This window comes from Pituophis catenifer, unplaced genomic scaffold (assembly GCF_029215685.1).
Source record: "Pituophis catenifer annectens isolate HBS135680 unplaced genomic scaffold, rPitCat1.0.hap2 SCAF_12, whole genome shotgun sequence".
NCBI classification, from domain to species: Eukaryota; Metazoa; Chordata; class Lepidosauria; order Squamata; family Colubridae; genus Pituophis; species Pituophis catenifer.
In genome coordinates this window covers 11,195,269-11,216,734 of record NW_027256892.1, presented here as the reverse complement: position 1 = coordinate 11,216,734, position 21,466 = coordinate 11,195,269, and the positions used below count along the sequence as shown (strand labels likewise).

General features: G+C 40.1%; 1 protein-coding gene across 1 annotated transcript; it reads left to right on the top strand.

The window, feature by feature from the left end:
• Positions 1-7,023: 7,023 nt before the first annotated feature.
• Positions 7,024-19,913, top strand: YKT6 (YKT6 v-SNARE homolog). The gene is made up of 8 exons (XM_070952441.1): positions 7,024-7,091; positions 9,072-9,205; positions 10,621-10,703; positions 11,774-11,874; positions 12,742-12,846; positions 13,821-13,886; positions 15,633-15,734; positions 17,317-19,913. The coding sequence occupies exons 2-8, from the start codon at positions 9,102-9,104 to the stop codon at positions 17,350-17,352; spliced, it is 597 nt and encodes a 198-aa protein (XP_070808542.1). The 5' UTR covers positions 7,024-7,091; positions 9,072-9,101; the 3' UTR covers positions 17,353-19,913.
• Positions 19,914-21,466: the final 1,553 nt, after the last annotated feature.

Here is a 21,466-nt window from a genome sequence, read left to right as displayed (position 1 = left end):
TGATTAGGTTGTTGGTCCCTTACAAAAGGGAAATTGGAGGTGTGGGATAGTAGAGCAGCACCCTCTGCTGATGTGCGTTATATGGAACAAATCTACCATCACTCCACAACTTAATCCCTTCTTCATTGTCAACAATAATCCTCTTGCATGTTACATGCAAATTAAAATTTAGCACTCTCTAATTATGCCAGTATACTCCATACCCAATCTGTGGGGATTTATTATTGATGGGTTAAAAAACAGAATCTTATTTTTAAAGGAGAAGGATTTGTTATACAATGTTTATAAGGTGGTCATCCAGTTCATAAAAACTTATGATGCAGGCCTACATACATCCACTCAAAAATAAGTTCTGTTGTGCTCTGCCAGCCTTATCCCCAAATATGTGTTCTTAAAGTGGTAGCCTTAGTAATTTATGATGTGCAGTATGGTAATTGTTCATATTATCATAAATTTGTACCAACAAATTACTTCTCCCCAGAGGATAGATCTCATATCCATATCTGTTTTGTCACCAAAGTAATTCCATGAAAAAGCAGAACATGCACTGGCTGTGCCAAAAACTCTGAATTTGGAAAAAGATTATAATATGGAATTAAGCAGATGCTCCCCATGCAGAAGGTTTCCAACCTCTGCAAGAAGGGTAGCAAAGTCTCATGAGTCATCTCCTCTAAAATAACTTTTCCTAATGCGATGTCCTTCAGCTACGTTGGATTTTGCTGACTGAGAAGGTAAAGTGATAGTTACAGCGTCCCTGTTTTGGCAAAACCTGCTATAAAATTGCTGCCAGTTGAATCATGGCAAGTCTGAGCAACAACAATCTATGAGAAAGCTTGTGATGCAACCACATTAGAAAGACGGTTTCTGTAAGTGGTAGCAGGACACCTCATTATAGGAAAGGCTTTTCTATCTTGCCAGAGAGAAGGTGGGATACTTCTTTTAAGGTGCTTGTCAGTTATTTCTGCAATGCCAGAACATTTATCCCATGATAAATGGGATAAATTTATCCCATTTATCTCTCTTCTAAAGATAACAGAATAACAGAATAGCAGACTTGGAGGGACCTTGGATGTCTTCTAATCGACTCTCTGCTTAGGCAGGAAACCAGGGGTGAAATGCTCCCGGTTCGGACCGGATCACCCGATCCGGTAGTGATGGCGGCGGGTGGTTCAGAGAACCGGTAGCAAAAATCCCTGCGCCCCCCCCCCATGCACAGCTAAGCCGCACGATCATCAGAGGCTTTTTAAAAAACTTTTAAAAGCATTTTTTCTACAACCTCTTCCGAAGAAAAAATGCTTTTAAAAGTAAAAAAAAAGCCTCTGATGATCACGCGGCTCAGCTGGGATCGTCAGAGGCTTTTCAAAGCATTTTTTTCTGCAACCTCTTGGCTGAAGAGGTGGTAAAAAAAATGCTTTGAAAAGTCTCTGACGATCCCAGCTGAGTGGCCTGATCGGCAGAGAGGTATTTTTTAAAATGCCTCTCTGACGATCCCAGCTGAGTTGCTAGATCAGCAGAGGCTTTTCAAAGCATTAGAAAAAATGCTTTGAAAAGTTAAAAAAAAAAAAGTTGGCCATGCCCACCCAGTCACATTAACCCCCCCCACCAAGCCACGCCCAGAGAACCGGTAGTAAAAATTTTACATTTCACCCCTGCAGGAAACCCTATATCATTTCAGACAAATGGTTGTCCAGTCTCTTCTTGAAAACCCCCAGTGCTGAAGCACCCACAACTTCTGGAGGCAAGCCAATCCAGTGATTAATTGTTCTGTCAGGAAATTCCTCCTTAGTTCTAAGTTGGACCTCTCCTTGATTAGTTTCCATCCATTGTTTCTTGTCCTGCCTTCAGGTGCTTTGGAAAATAGATCGACCCCCCTCTTCTTTGTGGCAGCCCCTCAAATACTGGAACACTGCTATCATGTCACTCCTGGTCCTTCTTTTCATTAAGTTAGACATACCCAATTCCAGAACCCATTCTTTAAATGTTTAGCCTTTAGATAAAAAGCAAAAGTATTTTTTAAAACCGTTTGTCATATCACAGTAACCTAATTTAAGAGCAAATTGCTCTGAGTTAACATTATATATTTTGCTGACCTAAGTGAAAAGCTACACCATCCTTCCTGTGTTACTGCAACCACATCATAAGTTATTATTAGATCAAGGAAGTGTACTGCACACTAGCAAAATTCCTTAAAAATCCTGTGGACATTTAGACTAAATCCGTTCTGACACAATGGATCTTATGGGAGAGTAAGGAACACACCTATGCAGAAACCCAGCAGCTCCTGCTATGATTTCTGACTGCTTAATTAGCTTACCCATTTCATGCAGATTCAAGGAACCTGTCTATATCAAATCAAAATACAACAAATATTAAAACTCTGGCATTAAAATTACATTGAGAAAAGTGCAAAATATCTGCAAGGTCTGAAACTTGGTGTGCTTCTAATTCTGGTTTCCTGAAATCTTATTCCTGGACTAGGCAATTCACTTCCTTATGGCTTATATATAAGTACATCTTCATATGGTGCTACTACTTCTATGTATGGTTACAATGTATGGAGGCTAAGAAGTTTAGTTACCTCCAATTCAACTTTTCAGCAGTATCCCTAGATGGTTTCCCTGGATCTTTTGAGAACAAGAATAATTGGTTGTTGCTTGAACATAAGTTCACCTTCAGGCTTGATTGATATTAGAAATGTCGCTATATTTCAGCCTCACTTATAAACTGATTGTATTGCAAGACAACTAGAAGGATGTGTCAAAATGGAAGCAGTCCTTTTTGGGAGCTCAGTAAAAAATATGGGGAAAACAGCAAAATGCCTTGAAGGGGAATCTCACTTCTTAAATCAAAGAATGGGGATTTTCAAGGCTAGCAAAATCCTTGGGCTCTTGGGGTGCTCATTTCAACTTCAGAACAATCAATAGTTCAATAAACTTGGAAAGACAGCTCTGTAGCCTGTACCTTACTTTGAAAAGATATCTCTAATTCGCTGTTATATAATTGGCTACCGATAAAGTTATCCAGCTGAATTTAGAGAATAAAGTTTCCCGATTCTTTCAAATGAAATGGATGGAATTTTTCTCCTATCCCACTGACCTGCCTCTTTTGCTATCCACAATGAAGGTTTGCTCATAGTATCAGATGCAATCAAGTGGGGTACAAGTAGACCTCTTACATCCATTCATTTAGCGACAGTTCAAAGTTACAAAAGCATAGAAAAAAAGTAACCTATGACTGATCCTCCCACTTATGACTGTCACAGCATCCCGACGGTCACATGCCCAAAATTCAGATATTTGATAACCGGCATGTATTTACAACAGGTGCAGCATCCCACGGTCATGTGATTGCCATTTGTGACCTTCCCAGCCTGCTTCTGACCAGCAACATCAATGGAAGAAGCTGAATTCACTTAACAGCCACATGATACATTGAATGACCACAGGAATTCACTTACTAATCATGGCGAAAGGTCATGAAATCAAGTGCAATTCACTTAACAATCATCTTACTTGACGATGGAAATTCTGGTCTCAATTGTGGTTGTAAGTTACAGGACTACCTGTAATGACTCAAAAATCTCCCTTGCCTCTTTGCTGCGTCTAACCCTAGACTGTTTGTTGCACTAGGTGCAACAAACCTAGATGCATTTGGTTAAGGCTTTGCACTGTAACCCCCTCCATTTAAAGAATGCCACAATACATTAATTTTTGGCGAGTGGCCTTAAAAAGGGCAAAACTCAGTTCTACCCTGGAGTTCCCAGAATGAGAAAACAAAGACAAGACCTTACCCTTTCCTTCTGGAAGCTATCCATCCTATTTCTGTGATCCAGCATGGGGGCAACTCTCAGCACCAACCAGGAGACAGTGGTTAAATCAATCTCCCCACGGTCCAGAAATGAAGAGGGCCAAACACTTTTCTTCTCTGTCTCTTTTCCCACCACACCCTTGTGTGCCCTTAACAGAGAAGGCAGCTCTCCTTGTTCTGCCTCTTGATATTATTCCGCTTTCTCTGGTGGCTTTATGACAAGAAAAATGTTACTTCATCTCCTTTGGAAACTGACGTTTGAAGCAATGAACTTTCTGGTCTCTGGGTTTCTCCTTGCCTGGGGATTTTTCTGACTTCCTCTCTTGGTTCTAGCAAGTCACTTTGTGGGGTGTTGAGCAGGTGCCTCCGTTGTCCAAAGATCCCTTTTGTCCATCAACATTTTGGTGAAGACAAAGTCGTGAGCTGTTTCACAGTGAGAAAAATACTCCTTGCCTCCTGAGTAACCCAGCCTGGGACCTCCTCTTGATTCAGTTACTCTTCTGGATACATTATATTTACTTACTTTAGTGCTTGGAGATGCTGTCCCATTTCTGCGGTCCATAAGGCCAGCTTCCGGGGATGGGTGGGTGGGTCTCAAGACTAACCCTGTATTGCCATAGTGATGGACGAAACCCTTTTGCAGTTCTACTGCACTTCAACTCCCTCCATCCTGGCTATTAAAGCTGTCGTGCGGAAGAGCTACCATGGAAATAGGGCTTAATTCAAATGGACATAGCAACCATATTATTTTTTTAGCTGCTGCAGCCGCCTCTGCCAATTAATTCCCAAGCTTAGCAACCTGTAGTGATGTAAGGTCATCAGCATCCTTCTCTGAGGCGGAAGGTCAGTGGGCATATACTTAAGAAAAGGGAGAAAGGCATTTCCACAACCAACCTGGAGTTAGCATTTCCTAGAATGAAGCACCCGTTTATCTTGAACTAACTTTGCAGATAGTTAACTCACATCCACCCTCAATACAGGGAGTCCTCAATTTACAACAGTTCATTTAGTGACTGTTTGGCGTTACAACAGCACTGAAAAAAATGACTTATGACCATTTTTCACACTTACAATTGCTGCAGCATCCTCATGGTCACATGATCAAAGTTCAGATGCTCGACAACTGACTCATATTTTATGACGATTGCCCTGTTCTGGAATCCTGTGAACAGTTTTTGCCACCTTCTGAGAAGCAAAGTCAATGCAGAAGCTAGATTCACTTAACAATCATTACTAAGTTAACAAGTGCAGTGATTCACTTAACAACTGTGACAAGAAAGATCATAATATGGGGCAAAATTCATGTAACCGATGTCTCACTTAGCAACAGAAATGTTAGGCTCAATTGTGTTGTAAGTCAAAGACTACCTGTATTTTCCAAAGCACCAGAAGGCTAGACGAAGAAACAACGAATGGAAACTAATCAAGGAGGGAAGCAACCTGGAATTAAGGAGAAACTTCCTAACAGTGAGAACAATTAAGTAGGGTCTCCTACTTAAGCAGAGGGTTGGACTAGAAGACTCTAAGGTTCCTTCCAGCTTTATTCTGATTGATTGGAATTATAACCTGACCAGGTTCCATTATTGACAGATTAGTACAATTAGGAGGCATAAAAAAGAGCCAGTCCTATTGTGAGTTATGGAATCGAGGGGGAGGGTGTCCATTTGGGTTGGAGCCAGAGGTGGGTTTCAGCAGGTTCTGACCACTTCTGGTAGTGGACATTTTGAGTAGTTTGGAGAATCGATAGTAAAAATTCTGACTGGCCCTGCCCCCATCTATTCTCTGCCTCCCAAGTCCCAGCTGATTGGGAGGAAATTGGGATTTTGCAGTATCTTTCTCCTGGAGTAGGGTGGGAATGGAGATTTTACAGTATTCTTCCCCTGCCACGCCCACCAAGCCACGCCCACAGAAGTAGTAGTAAAAAAATTTGAAACCCACCACTGATTGGAGCTAATCGTGACACCTCTTGGTCAGTAAATTTGGATCTCCTGGCTTCTTAGCTCTTGTACTACAAGTACAAAAGATTCAATAGTATAAAAAATCCAATAGTCCCAAAATGTTCAAGGATCTCCAAGAAACATGCAATCAAAGTGTAAGGCCCCAAAATGTACATGAGTCACCAGAATGCCAAAGAGAGAGACTCAAGACGAGGCTTGCAAAAAGAAGCAGATTTTATTTATGACCAAAAATAAAAAGCTGGGTAAAACCGTTCCAAACACATACAAAAGAGACATGTATATAGAAAGGCCACACCTTCAGAGAAGATCTGACCCCTTTTTATACTGTTAAAACACCAGTTAAATCCCCAGTTCTGGCCTCCTAATTTATGCTTGTGTATTCCTTGTATGGGGCTCAGCTATTGTACTCTCACCTGCAAGGATCCTTGCTTGCACCAAATCCAGAAATTGTTTCCCGACGATGCCACTGCCTTGTTCCTGACATTTAGAGAAAAGCATGTTGTTTTGGCACTTAACGCAGCATTTAAAACAGCAGAATCACGATAGCCCCAAGGACGGCAGCCCCGTCTGTAATATATCCAAGAATATATTACAGAATAGAGCTGGAATATAGCTCTGTATTCTTGACCTTGGAAGTCTTTTACTCCACCCCACCTGCTCAAGCAGGAGACCCTATACCATTACAGACAGGTGGCTGCCCAGTCTTTTCTTAAAAACCTCCAGTGATGGAGCGCCCACGATTTCTAGTGGCAAGCTGTTCCACTGGTTAATTGTCCCCACTGTTAGGAAATCTCTCCTTAATTCCAGATTGCTTTTCTCCTTGAGTAGTTTCCGTTCATTGTTTCTTGTCTTGAATTCTGGTGCTTTGGAGAATAATTTGACCCCCCTTCTTTGTGACAGCGCCCTATTCATTTGGACTCAATTGTGGTCGTGCATTTACAAAGCCTATTCACGTGGGACTCCACCGTTGTGGTTGACTACAACTCTCAGATAACGGGAAGAAAAGTCCGACAACGGGAGATCCCGAGAGATCTCTCCCCCCCACCCCGCCCTCCAACAGCTCCGCCAACAGTTGCCCCTCCAACAGCGCCGAGGAATGCCCAGACGCGTGCGCGGCAGCAGGTGGCGCGCGGCGACTCTTTCCCTTTCCTAGCTCTATATTTTTCGCAACTCTATGGCTCAGCCGGCCGTCGAGTTGGCAGCTCTTCCGGCTCTTCTGTCACGGGGTCAAAGGGCGTGTCGGCTTCCGCTTCCATCACTGTTTCGGGCCGCTCAGCCGTATCCGAGGCGACGCGGGGCCGAGCCGGACTCCCCTCGGGTCGTGAGGTGGGTCCTTTCGGGATGTGAAGCGGCTTGTTGGGCGGGAGCGCGGCGAAGACCCCACCCCGGTATTGTTATACTGCCTTAGAGACCTTCCGGCCTGGTTGGACACCCACGCCCATTATCCCCAGCCAGCTGCCTGAGGGAGTCGGGAAAGGCTTTACTAAGGGCTGCCCAGAGTGTGGTGGGTGCAGGCCCAGCAGGAGACTGGAGTGGCCGACGGGGGTGCGAATGCAGTGGGTGGGGGATGCATGGCGGCCTCTCGGTTTGGCTTCTGGGTCTGGGAGCGGCCTTAAAATGGAGCGTGGAAAAAAACAAATCTTAAAACGAACTAATGGCCCATCATCCCCGTCTTTTATGGCAAAAGACGGCCCTTTATTTCAGAAAGCTGCCCTGATTCATTTTTCAAAAACTCACTTGGGGCCTTTCTTGTCCCCATGTACAGGTAGTCCTCGACTTACGACCACAATTGAGCCCAAAATTCTATTTAGTGAGATATTTGTTAGTGAGTTTTGCCCCATTTTATGACTTTTCTTGACATGGTTGTTAAGTGAATCACTGCAGTTGATAAGTTAGTTACCTAGTTGTTAAATGAAGCTGGCTTCCCCAATTGTCTTTGCTTGCCAGACGCTCACAACATGATTCCGGGACACTGCAACAGTCATAAATATGAATCACTTGCCAAGGGTCCAAATTTTGATCACATGATCCATGGGGATGCTGCACAGGTCATAACTGAAAAATGGTCGTAACTCACATTTTTTAATGCTGTTGTAACTTTGAATGGTCACTAAAGAAACTGTAAATCAAGGACTACCTTTGGGCAGAGTCTTTAGTCTTCATGGGAAAAATAATGGAAATTGAATGGTCTTGTTGAAACAAATTTGCATATACTGTTTGATGTCTTTGTGTTGGAATATGGGTGAAGTGTTGCCCTTTATTTTTCCCAAGAAAATATCACTGTTCACATACAGGTAGTCCTCAGCTTATGACACTACTGAGCCCAAAATTTCTGTTGCAAAGTGAAACATTTGTTAAATGAGTTTTGCTCCATTTTACAACCTTTCTTGCCACAGTTGATAAGTGAATCACCACAGTTGGTAAATTAACGGTTGTTAATACTTCTTTTTTCTGATCAAATCCTGGTTGATTTGCTTGTCAGAAGGTTGCAAAAGGTGATCACGTGACTCCTGGACACTGCAACCGTCATAAATATGAATCAGTTGCCAAGTGTCTGAATTTTGATCATGTGACCATGAGGATCTACAGTGGTCATAACTGTGAAAAATGTGTCACTTTTTCCAGTGACGTAAGTTTGAATGGTCACTAAATAAACTGTTGTAAATTGAGGACTACCTGTACTCAGCTGAGAAGTCAGGAATCAGTTGGGAAATGTGACATTTAAACCATAGACAAGGGTGCCTCAGGTTAGAAAATTTAGAAGGGAAGCCTATTGGTATGGAAAAGTACCTTCCATCGTTCACATTTAGAGTTGGATTATCATGCAGAGGGATGGAAATAAGATAAAAGGGAATCCAGTCAAGGATTACCCATAAGGTTCAAAAAAGGCAGAAGGAATTTTGAATAAGTGCCAAATCATCCTGGATTGGGAGTAGATTTATTTACTGCTTCCTAACTAGATCAGGCAACTTGTCCTTCCAGTTTGTAGTGCCATTTCTGACTCACCTCCATTTCTATTATTCTGGGAAGAATGAATCAGGTGCTTTAATATCAAGATTAGTTGCAGAGTAATTTCATTCTTAATTCAGAGGACAATCATGCACCCCAAGATCTAGATAAACCTTCAGGTAAATAAGTACATTGCATTTAATACAAGAGTTTGTTTTGCTAGCCTTTGTTTTCTGTTGTACAAAGTATCCATGTAAAAGGATTATAGGTCTCTGGTTAGGAATTCATGTTTGCATTTATCCTTGTAATATTTTACTTTATTACTGATTAAGGTGGGTGGCTTTTTTCTTTGCTCAGGTTATCTAAAAAGGTTGAACAGATAAAAAGATGAAGCTTTACAGTCTAAGTGTTCTTTACAAAGGAGATCCCAAAGTGCACTTACTGAAAGCTGCTTATGATATCTCATCATTTAGCTTCTTCCAGAGATCCAGGTAGGTCTTCGCTCCATTTTAGGATCAGTTAGCTTTCTCCCCCTGATGCTTTTCTGTAACTGCACTATGACATTCCCTTTGAATTTGTTGCATTGAAATCAAGATTGTAATACTTTTTTTTAATGTAACTTCTAAATCCAAGTAGCGAAAAATAACTATTAAATGATAGATCTCACATTCATGTTTCTGTTTCTAAAGTGCATCACCTATGAATTCTATTAAGGTTTAACACTGTTTCCTATTTGGGAGTAATCTGAACAGATGCATTCATATGTCCTTGTACCTGCAAGCAGAATGCTAACAGTTTTGAATTTGTTTAGGCTGTATCTGTTGATTCTAAATATACATGGCTAAATATAGTTTTGCGTTTAACCTTTGAATGTTGAGCCCATCTTCCTGCAAAATGATATTGTAAAATGGAACTACTGGAGTTTAAAAAGAAAACAGTTTATCAGAATTCATTTTCTCTTTTCATACTTTTTGAAGTTACTTGCACTCTTATTGTATTGCAGTGTAGGCCAAATTTACTCATAAAAACATACATTGAATTGATTAGTTTTTTTCCACTCATTTATCTTTGGCCTTATTTTACTGTTATAGATTTGTATGCTGCTTTTTTAATGATTTGTATGCTGCTTTTCAAAATTAGTATCTTTTTTTTAAAATAGTATAGTATAGTTTATTGAATAGCCCGAAGGCCTTTTCAAACAAAACAGAAGAGAAAAAGGGAAAAAGATAAAACAGTTACAAAAATAGCAATCTAAAAATATATGATAGATGACATTAAAATTTTACCATATCGAATTTCAATAGCTAAATTGCCAAGACTAGAAGACTAGATAACCCAAATAGGATAGCTCCTCTCTAACTGAGCTCATCTTTCTTACAATCGATAAAATTTTCCTTGATATAACTGGCTCGTATTGCCGTCAACCTTTTAAGGTATTGAGTGATCGCTCTTACCAGGGGAGGAGAGTCAGCCCTCAACAGAAATGCTAATTTTTGGCTTATATTCCAGTGGGGAATTTTTTTTAAATAAAACCATATGTCAAGCGTAAGAAATCAGGAACCAGAATGGTTCAAATGAATACAGGTTTAATGCATGCAAACACTTACAAGAATCTGAACTCCCAACAGTCAAAGCAAATTGGCAGTAGATAAGAGTCAGTGGAATTCAAGGCAGGCTGGACTTAGATGTCTTATGAGTGCGAAGGGACTCCAGACTGATGACGCACTTGACCCCTCCCTTGGGCTTAGCCTGGTCATCTCCTACATCATATGCTATTACAATTTTTATGATGTAATTATTATCTTCTATTAGCAGCTGATTCTGCTAATAAAATTTATTTTCTTTGCATTTGAATATAGATGGTTTGATAACTAATTGTGATATTTTTTTAATTATTAACTTTCAGTGTTCAAGAATTTATGACCTTCACAAGTCAACTGATAGTAGAGCGTTCAGAGCTTGGAAGCAGAGCTTCTGTAAAGGAACAAGGTAGGCATACACAGTGGTTTGCCTTAGACAGAACTATAGTAAACAAATAAGGGTCTGCAAATAAGGTCTGCAAATATGTAGGGCTTGACATTGAGAATAATGCTGATAAAGAAGATGTAGATAACTACTCTAAGGGGGAAAAAGCATGTTGGAAGTTATCTAAGGGAATGTTCTGGATGATTTCTCTAGCTCAAACTGAATTAAATAACTGAATTTCTTAGGAATTTGGTGAATATATTAGTATCTGGCAAGTTGGCGATTGCTATTAAAGTTGAATTACAGCATCACAGGATCCTTTGTGTTGGGAGTTGAGACAGTAAAAAGGTTCCTTCTAAAACTGCTCTTCTTGGTTAAAGAATCCATCACACACTGCTAATAGTTCAAGTTAGAACTACTTCATCCAAACATGTTACATGTTCTGATTTTTTGTAAGGTAAATTGTAATAACAGAAAATGAATTGTGTATAGTATTCAGTCCTGTTAAATCTTACATAAATGTTAAAAAAAAAATTAAATCTTTTTTTTAAAAATTTTTTGAAAAAAAGTAAAAGCTAACAACTAATACAAACTAATTATAGAATAAGGAAGAAAAAAGAAATCAGAACTAAAAGTGCAAGAAAGAAAGAAAAATAGAAAAAAATATACAAAATGGCTTCCAATCTTCTTTACAGCAGTTATAACTATAATTATAAATTTATTTATTTCTCTAAAGTTACATCTATATGCTCATATTCCTTGTGGCTGTGTGTTTTGTATATGTGTGTGTGTTTAATGGAACTTTGAGTGTGTTGAACTCTGGTCATGTATTCATATAATATCAAATCAGAACATATTGGAATGTACCCAAGCAAGACTCCTATTTCTTCTGCTTGGAAGCTGATTCTCTTTTTTTCCAAAATGAATCTTATGTTCAGACTTAAAGAATTGGTTGAGACTTAAAGAGCTCAGCCAACTTGTATCTAAAAAACAAAGGGACTGATGAGTTGGGAGAGTCTGTGGTTCTTTTTCACCAATTCTGTGGAATTTTATATGGGGAAAATGTACATTGTTCATGTTATTCTTCATTTCAGAATACCTCTGCCATGTTTATGTACGGAATGATGGTTTGGCTGGAGTGGTAATTGCAGATCATGAATATCCATCCCGGGTTTGTTTCACTTTGTTGGATAAGGTAAATACCAGCTTGTGCAGGGAGGATTTGAATATCTACAGATGGACTGCAAGATAATGCAGAGTAGGTGTTTTCATAGTTAAAATTGCTTGTAAATAGAGCTCTGACTCAGTTCGGACATCACATTAAAGCATTAATCATATTTTATAATCCAAGCCTAGCCTAGGGTAAAATGTCATTTAGAATTAATAAAGACTTTGAAAAACCAGGGAATGAAATATGCTAGATGTAAAGCAGCAGCAACAAAGTTGTTTACACAGCAATGTTCCCATTGGGACTGCCACATGTACCCAGACTGTGTGTGATGATGCAGGGGAGGTTGGTGGAGAAAAAAAATACATTAAAATGAATGTTTAAATTCATTTCAGTCTTGTATGCTCAAGGTTGCTTTCAGTGAGAGGAAGCTTAAAGTATTGTGTCTTAGAATACTTTCAATAACTTGAAGTCCACTAACTCTATGTAAAATGCATTCTGAAATTTAATTCTGTTACCTGAATTGGGTTTAAATAAACTCTTATGTGTAGATTATCACCTCAGTGAGATGGGCAGCATAGAAGTCTAATAATAAATAAACTATCTCACTAGCATCAGATTGTCTGAGTCATTGCCATCTGTGTCAAAAGGGAAATCATTAATCATTGTCATTGTTTGTTCTTTCTGCTTTTCATTTCATATAGTCCCTGCCTGCTATATAATTCTAGAATTTATAGATTCCAATATGGTGTCTAAGCTTTAGGAAAAATGTAATATGATATCTCTATTTTATTTTTGGGGAGTGATGTGTAGAATTCCTTCAAAAGAATGTAAGACGTCTTTGAAAATCTGCATAGAAGGATTCTTAGGTTTCTCTTGGTCTTCTGTATGTAGGTACTTGATGAATTTTCTAGGCAAGTTAGTCGGATAGACTGGCCTTCTGGATCTCCAACAACGATAACCTATACAGCATTGGATGGATACCTTAGTAAATATCAGGTATGGTTGGAATGAATATAAATTGTTAGAAAAAAAAATCGGTAAAGGTTTCAGGAAATCAGCTTGATCTCAGAATAACAGAGTTGGAAGGGACCTTGTAGGTCATCTAGTCCAGCCCCCCGCTCAAGCAGGAGCCCCTACACCGTTTCTGACAAATGACAGTCCAATCTCTCCTTGAAAGCCTCCAGTGATGAGGCCCCCACAACTTCCGAAGACAAGACGTTCCATTGGTTGATTGTTCTCATTGTCAGAAAATTTCTCCTTATTTCTAGGTTGAATCTCTCTTTGATCAGTTTCCATCCATTGTTCCTTGTCTGCCTATAGGTGCCTTGGAAAATAGCTTGACCCCTTCCTCTCTGTGGCAGCTCCTGAGATATTGGAACACTGCTATCATGTCTCCCCTGGTCCTTTTCTTCACTAGACTAACCATGCCCAGTTCCTGTAACCATTCTTCGTATGTTCTAGCCTCCAGTCCCCAATCATCCTGGTTGCTCTTTTCTGCACTCCTCAATCCAATGTCTTTTTACCATCATATGATGAATAGAAACTGATTTTATTTATACCCAGTCCTCAATGCCTATAATGCATGATTTAACCTTTAAAATATACAATCTGCAATGGTGTTATCTGGTGCCACCTCCCCCCCCCCAAAAAAAACAAAAAACCAGATTGGTTTCTTGTTTGGCATGGTCCTAAGAGGCTGTTTTCCTAATATTTCTGATCTCACATTGTTAACTGCATCTGTTTTTTATTATGTTTCATAGAAGTGGTTGGTTGCTGAAATAAGAGCAGAGAGAATAAATATTTATCATAATAAAATTTACTAATGTTTAGAGCACAATAGGGCCTGAGTTTGCATGGCTTTGGTATACTTGAAGAAATTGCCTTTCCTAAATATTATATTGTAATATTAATGACGATTTTTGGTGTCATGCCAAAACATCATCAAATAAAATTCTGTATTGTTCTTTAAGAATCCTCGTGATGCCGATGCAATGACAAAAGTGCAAGCCGAATTGGATGAGACCAAAGTTATACTGGTAAGTGGTCAGCATCTTGCTATTAATATGGAGATTGCTAGGTACTGGTAAAATTTGGAAGCAGGACAATAATTTTAAAAAAGCAAACTCTAGGGAAAAACCTTAGCGAGGAGATTTATTTGGCACAGGGATCTGTGTATGGCATTCAGAGTGCAGACTCAGTAAATGCGGATCCTATTTTAAAGTCGTCAGGATCGTTTTCTTTGAGGCCATGAATGGTATATAAAAACAAAACAACTTCTCTTTTATTTTGTACATGTGAATATAGTTCTAGGTGTTCCAGACACTGGTTAGCTCTTAATTCAGTCTCTTAATGATCACATGTAATTCTTTAAGCCAAGATGAAAACATGATGCAATCAGATAAAAGTAGGTCATAACTAATTTTTATCTTAGCTGTGACCTCCTTTTTGTTGATTATTGTGATGTCAGCAGAGATGCTCTGATACCAGTAATGAACAAAATGCTTCCTGAATTGTGGAGTAAAACAGTGAATGTCCCGTTTTGTGTTCTTCCTGAAGGAGGCCACCTTCCCCACCATTGCCCTGAATGCCATGGTGGGATTTCCATTCAATGAGCAGATAACACAGTGCGCAGAGTAGGTTGTTCCGACGCTTTCTTCCTATTTATTCTAGCAATATGTGCAGAAGAGTAGCTAGTTAACTATCTTCAGTGGCTAGTCAATAGTGTGTCCTCCACCTTCTTAGAGCACGGTCAATCCTAAAATCCCTCTGAAATCCTGGTATTCTTTGGTTATTGTGGAGCAATAGAGTTATTTAGTTGAGGGAATCACTAGGAGTAATTTTCATCAAAATAGTAATATTGATTGGATTGTAAGCAGTTGATTCATGTGTCTTGTATTAGACACAGTCAAATATAAATAATATTTTTGCTACACTGCAGTTACTTCGAAATAAATCCTAATCATTTCGTCCTGTTAGAAATTTAAAGTGACCCACTGGTTACAAATAGGATATTGATACTGCTCAAAAATGGTGGGGAGAGGCTGGAAATTAAATATTTCTGTCAAATGCTAAAGGTGGAATAAAAATAAAAATTTAAAAAAGTCATGCAACAGACAGTCCACTTCCAGGTGAACAGGCTATGAGGGGAACAAACATCTATAGGCCACCATTAAGATCACAAGGTGTGCTGCGTATGAAATATTACAGAATATGTTCTTGAGTTGTGGGGTAAAACAGTGAATGTCCCGCTTTGTGTCCTTCCTCAAGGAAGCCATTTTCCCCACCATTGTCCATGGTCTCTAGAGTGTTGTATTTTTAGCGCTGGGAGAGAGAAAGCAGATTCTTGCTTCTAATTTTAAAATATTAGGAAAAACTATTCCTTTGAGACAAACCTTTTTGTTTTGGGTTAAATTTCTTTAAAGAGCTCTTTGGTAGCATTTTGGCAGAGACTAAAGTAAAAGTAGAAGAATGGATTTAGTGATAGTGGTAGGGATAGACCGTTGGTCTCCTTAAGAGGCAAATGTAGGCAAAGGCCCAACTGATATGAAAAGCACAATGGCGCTATCTAAGCTTTTTTCCAAACCAGAAAGTGGAAACCGTAAACACTTGATAGGAGGGCTGAGAGGGTGGGTGAAGGGAAAATTTGGAAATTAAGCTCTCCTAAGAAGGCAGAGCAATTGTAGCCACACCACTTCATAAGCTCCTGTGTTTGCTGCCTCTTCTGCAGCTGGGTTCCTAAGTCAGGGATCTCTCTCTCTCAGCTGTGTCTTTTTCCCATTTAGCACAATACAATGGAGTCCTTGTTAGAACGAGGAGAGAAGCTGGATGACTTAGTGGCCAAGTCAGAGATTCTTGGAAATCAGTCAAAAGCCTTTTACAAAACTGTAAGTATATTTGGACCAGTGTTCTGTAATATAGACAGTGCTTCCTATCTTCCTGCAATGATTTACTGTTTGAGGCAATAAATGTATGGGGTATTTTTAGTCAGTGGACAATATGGCCTGGAAATCAAATGCCATGAGAGTCTAAGGAGATTATCATTCAGGTCACGGTTGTACCAAAGTTGCTTTTCAAAAGGCAACTGGGCTTTCTTAGTTTTTCCCTTGAAAAAGTTTTGTTTTCACTGGTTTGAAACAGGGGTCAGAGAGACCATCTAAGGTTAAAATTGAACAGCCCCCTCTCAACAGAAGGGGAGGGATATGACATCATCTATCTCCTATCTATGACACCGTCCTTTCAGCAGCCCCAAGAAGGTTCCACACCCATTTGCACTCTGATTCAAGTGACTCTGAGGATACAGATAAACCCCCAAGTGGCCTCAACAACTCTCAGAAAGAAGCTAACAACCAACCTTCAGATACCAGATGACTACAAAGATTATAAATCCTTCTATTCCCCACCATTCAGTCAGATTTGAAGAAGCTTCTTGGATAAGAAGAGAAACACTTTCAAGGAAAAAAATCAAAGTTCAGTTGCCTTTTGAAAATCACCTTTGAGGCAAATGCCGGGAAATACTAATGTTAATACATCACATTTGGAGCCAGAATACAGTTGTTGTTGTTGTTGTTGTTGCTGTTACTATTATTTATGAATATACATTTACAAAGAACTGTTGCTCATTGGCAAGGTGCTTAAAGAGTGGTAAAAGATGCCTTTGAGTAGAATGCAATTCTTACTGAACGCAAAGCTTCCTTATTATGCAGGTAGTCCTCAACTTATGACTAGTTGCTTAGTGAGCCTTAGAAGTTACAACTGATCTACCCAGGACTACTTACAACCCAGAGTCGAAGATCTGACAGCTGTGCCTCCCCCTGTGGTCACATGATCATATTTTAAGTGTTTGATGACTGAGCCGCTTTTATTGACCCCATTGGGGTAGGATCCCATTGTCAAATGATTAATGTACAATTTTTTTGTCAGAAACTGGTGTTTGTTTTCGGTTTCTGGCAAAAAGTATCCGTTGTGGACAATTGACTTAACAACCGCTGTAAAAAGTTCATAAAATCATGACCCAATTCATGACCAGCACGGCTTATGACTAGACATAGTCCTCAACTTGCGATCACAATTGAGCCCAAAATTTCTGATGGTGAGACATTTGTTAAGTGAGTTTTGCCCCATTTTATGACCTTTCTTGCCACAGTTGTTAAGTAAATCACTGCGGTTCTTAAATTAGTAACAAGGTTGTTAAGTGATTCTGGCTTCCCCATTGACTTTGTTTGTCAAAAGGTTGCAAAAGGTGACCCTGGGACACTGCCACCATCATACATCTGAGTCAATTGTCAAGGATCCAAATGTAAATCACGTGACCATGGGGATGCTGCAACGGTCATAAGTGTGAAAAATAGTAATAAGTTACTTTTTTCAGTGTTGTCGTAACTTTGAACAGTCTCTAAATAAACTGTTGTAAGTTGAGGACTACCTGCAATAAGTGTGTATTTCTTCCCACCTCTCCTGACCTGGAAGGCCCGGAAGCAGAATTCATGCTGTGACATCATGTGACTCCATCCACCGTGTACCTTCACCACCTGCTTTGGACTATCTGGATTTGATCTGATTTCATGACTCCTGGAGAGAGAGGCAGCACCAACAGCAGCAACTGTTGTTTCCAGATTCAGCTGTCTCAGCCACACCGGAGGCAAGAAATACCATGTTGGGGGGTCCATGAAATTAAAACCTTATTTGAAAAAAAAAATCTTTCATGGCAAGAGAGTATCTGGGATATTAGGTTGATGACAAAAAGGGAGTTGGGAATGGATCCTGGTGCTTACACACATTCCTGTTTTGGTCATTGGCTGATACCTGTGGGGGGATTTGCTGCTCTCCTTTCCAAAACTACAAACAGATGTGGACTCATTGTGCATACTTAAGAGTAAGATAAACAGTTTGGCCATCTGAAAAATGCCTTTTTTTTTCAGCATTGCACAGTGTCCTTGTGTCTTAAAATGTTGGATGCTGATTTTTTAGAAGTGAAGCAAAACCCAATTTGTTTTGAACCCATACAGAATTATTCAGAGAACACGGATCTCTGAGTTCTGCATGAAAGAAAAAAAAAAAAGATCTCTAAGGCAGCCCGAGAACTGATTATACTTAGTAATATAGAAGAAATTCCAAAGAGGTGGGAAAGCGGTTTTAGGACTAATATGGATATGCTTTTAAGTTTTCTCTGATTCTAGGTGGGAAATTTCTTTCCAACCTGAGTCAGACTTTGTTTTTGCCAAGGATATAAACAGCAGCATTTAGCTCCCTCTTTTATCTGGTATCGTTGCCACTGATCAAACCCAGGATTTCATTAAGAAGAGATTGTGTGCCACAACCCCTTGGCTGCTCTTGGATATTGCAGTTTGTTTAGGTTGGGTTTATTGATGAAAAGCTGGTAACTCATCTAGCTGATGGCTTGTCATTTCTACACTGTTCAGCAGGACGTGGAATGAATGGGGAGCTGTATTGCAATCCGGGCATACCTTCTCACCTTATGTATTATGGCTGCTGTTCTGACTGAACCTGCCCTGGTATTAACCAGCAGCCCTTCTTGAACATACTGCACCCAAAAGAATAAGGTGCTGTTTTACACTAGCCATTATACCAGAGCCTTGTAGAGTATGAGCTATCCTGTATTGGGTCTAAGTGTGTTAGTTGCTGCTACTGCGCAGCTTGGTGTTGTCTTGTGATGTCCTCAGCCAAGACTAGATTCTCCCACGGTTGGAGAATTTGTCCCCGCTGGTTTTGTGTAAATGTAGGAAATGTTATTAATGCTTTTGTCTTTCCGTCGGTGGCATCTTGGCTCCAAGGCCCATTCTGTCTTTTGCAGGGTGGGGGCCAGGGTGGGTAGGGATACCATTCTACAGTTGTATTTATGCCTTCCTCCCCAAGTGTTTTGATTTATTGTAACTGGGTTGGACATGTCTGCACACCATGTCCCTTAAAGTCAGCTGATCCCCAACCAGGAGTCCTTTGTGAAGCAATTCATCTAGGCAATAGGAAAAACATGCCACTTGGAGTTTTTGCCCATCAATGGCATGTTTGTGCACACCCACCCATGGTGGAATGATCACTCCTCCGATATATTAATCCAATAGGGTTAGAAGTCCATCTTCTAGACTCGAGATGAGTAATTGGTAACATCTTGGGCACAGCTTTCCTAACCCTGTTGATAAACTGAAATCACTGACTGAGCCATCTCCATTCCAGAAGAGGCACGTAAAAAGCCAGGAAGCTGTCCTTGCCCATTAGCAAGGAGCCAGTTAGTGCCAAGAAGATAAAATGACAGAATGACAAACAGCAATTTAAGGCAAAGTTGAAGGTTCCTGATGTGACTCTGAGGGGAAATCCTATTTCTGGCTTGCATTGTTCCTTTCTTAAAATGTGTCCGTCATGCACAGTTGCACCAGCTCTTGTTAACTTCTTGAGCCAACTTCCAACTTCCGTGCAGTTTATATATATTCATCAACCTAGGGTCAGTACAGTGAAGTGGAACAAGTCAGCAACCTGGGGTTTGAACACATTTCTGTTTGACTTGAACCGTGATGGGTGCTTCCTGGGACTTGACAACATTTGCTTTGTGAGGCCTATTTTTGGGGAAGACACCGGAGTGAAAGAACAGTGACTCATGCAAAGGCTGCATTGGCAGATCTGATGCAGCACCCTTGTGGTGCCAGAAATCACCAGCCTTAATTCTTTTTCTTCCTCCAATGTCTGCTTCAGATGCACCAACCTAAGGGCTGTCATATTTTCTGTAAAGTCCATTTCTGCAGTGGTCAGTTCCTTGTGGACTGCTAACTTTGTTCTGAAAGATTAAGAGGGTAGGTGGAACACTGCAGTGAGTTTTGCTACTTGCTGTAAAAGAAAATGGGTTTCCCTCTCCTCATTCTGTGATTTGAAATGTACAGTACTGTAGAAACTTGCTTGTGTTACTTTATTTTGCCCCCTAGGCTCACAAATTCCTAACCTCTCTCTAATGTGGAAGCTTTTACTAAAGATTGTATTTTAATAAATATTGCTTAATATCTGTACGTACTGGTTATTGGAATATATCTATAAAGTTGTCACTTGATCATCTAGAATTGGTTGTGTCTTATTGTGGGGATTTTAGTTGGGGTCCTATTTCTCATAGGGCGCAATTGTTTGATATGCTTCCAATTTTGCAATATATTCTTCCAGAAAAACTGGCTGTTTTTGCTTATTTTTGAACTCCACACCTGGATTAAAGTATGTTGTATTTAACAACGTTTCAACAATTTCTATTATGACCAAAAATTATAACCTCATGTGGCAATAAGGTAAAAAGTAAATGAGTCTGCAGATTTTACTTCGCCTGTTGTTGTTGATTGTAGGGGACGGGATGGTGGCCATCTGTTTCATGGCCAAGCATGACATAATGGAGCACTGTTACCTTCACACTGAAGTGGTACCTATTAATCTACTCACGTCTACATGCTTTCAAACTGCAAATTGGCAGGGGCTGGGGTGAGGACGGGAAATCACCCCATTGCATGACGCTGAGGTCTTGAACTTGGGCTGCCGGTTTTTCCAGCCAACAAGACCAGCATCTTACCTCTTGAGCCACCCTTCCACCCCATGAGATAATACAGTTCCCCAACACCCAAACCATGAAACAACCCTATTTTAGCTGAATATTTTATTGTGCCAATCCAGCTGAGGAGGCTTGCAGAGCATGTAAACCTTAAAGCACCTTGTTCCAATGCCATGTCCAGCGGGCATTTTCTATGGTCATAGGTAATAGGTGATAAATAAGGGAACCATAACCTGAAGCTGAATGACACTCAAGCAGATCCAGCCAATCTGTCAAATGTATCAGTCTTCAGTTAAATGAAGAATGAATACCTTGAATTGCTGCATTCAATGTTATGTTCTCAGTGAAGTTTAATGGCATCTAGTGCAGCTAGCCCAGGAATCCTTAGGAATCCTCTCCTCTCACAAGCAGAGTAGGCCAAAGTGTATTTAGATCCTCCACAAATAAAATTTCCTACAGGAGGCTGGGACACTGCACAAGGCTTCATTTGAAATTACTCGTCAATTCAAGTGTTCCTGGAATGCTAGATACTATCCTGAGCAACACAGGTAGTCCTCAACTTACAACAGCTCATTTAGTGACTGTTCAAAGTTACAGTGCCACTGAAAAAAGTGACTTATGACCATTTTTCACATGACCATTGCAGCATCCCCATGGTCATGTGATCAAAATTCAATGATTGGCGACTGACTCCCATTTATGACAGTTGCAGCGTCCTGGGGTCACATGATCACCTTTTGGAACTTGACAAGCAAAGTCAATGGGGAAGCCAGATTCACTTAATGTGTGGCTAACTTAACACCTGCATTCACTTAACCACTCTGACAAGAAGTCGTAAAATGGGGCAAAACTCACTTAACGTCTCACTTAGCAACAGGAAGTTTAGGCTCAATTGTGGTTGTAAGTCAAGGGCTACCTGCACACAGTGTGCAAGTGATCTTGTCCCCCTCCCATCAGTTCATCTAACCTTAGATTGACGCTTTCCTTTTTATATTTATTTTATTATTCTCATTTCTGCCTGGATTAAGTCAGAGGATGCAAATACAACAATCATAAAAACCTGATCAGGAGCCGGGCGTTTTA

Bases quoted from the DNA above. Each gene is read 5' to 3' on its own strand.
- YKT6 (XM_070952441.1), top strand. From the start codon at position 9,102: ATGAAGCTTTACAGTCTAAGTGTTCTTTACAAAGGAGATCCCAAAGTG. The intron at 9,206-10,620 runs GTAGGTCTTCGC...ATTAACTTTCAG, and splicing joins AGCTTCTTCCAGAGATCCAG to TGTTCAAGAATTTATGACCT. The intron at 11,875-12,741 runs GTAAATACCAGC...TTCTGTATGTAG, and splicing joins GTTTCACTTTGTTGGATAAG to GTACTTGATGAATTTTCTAG.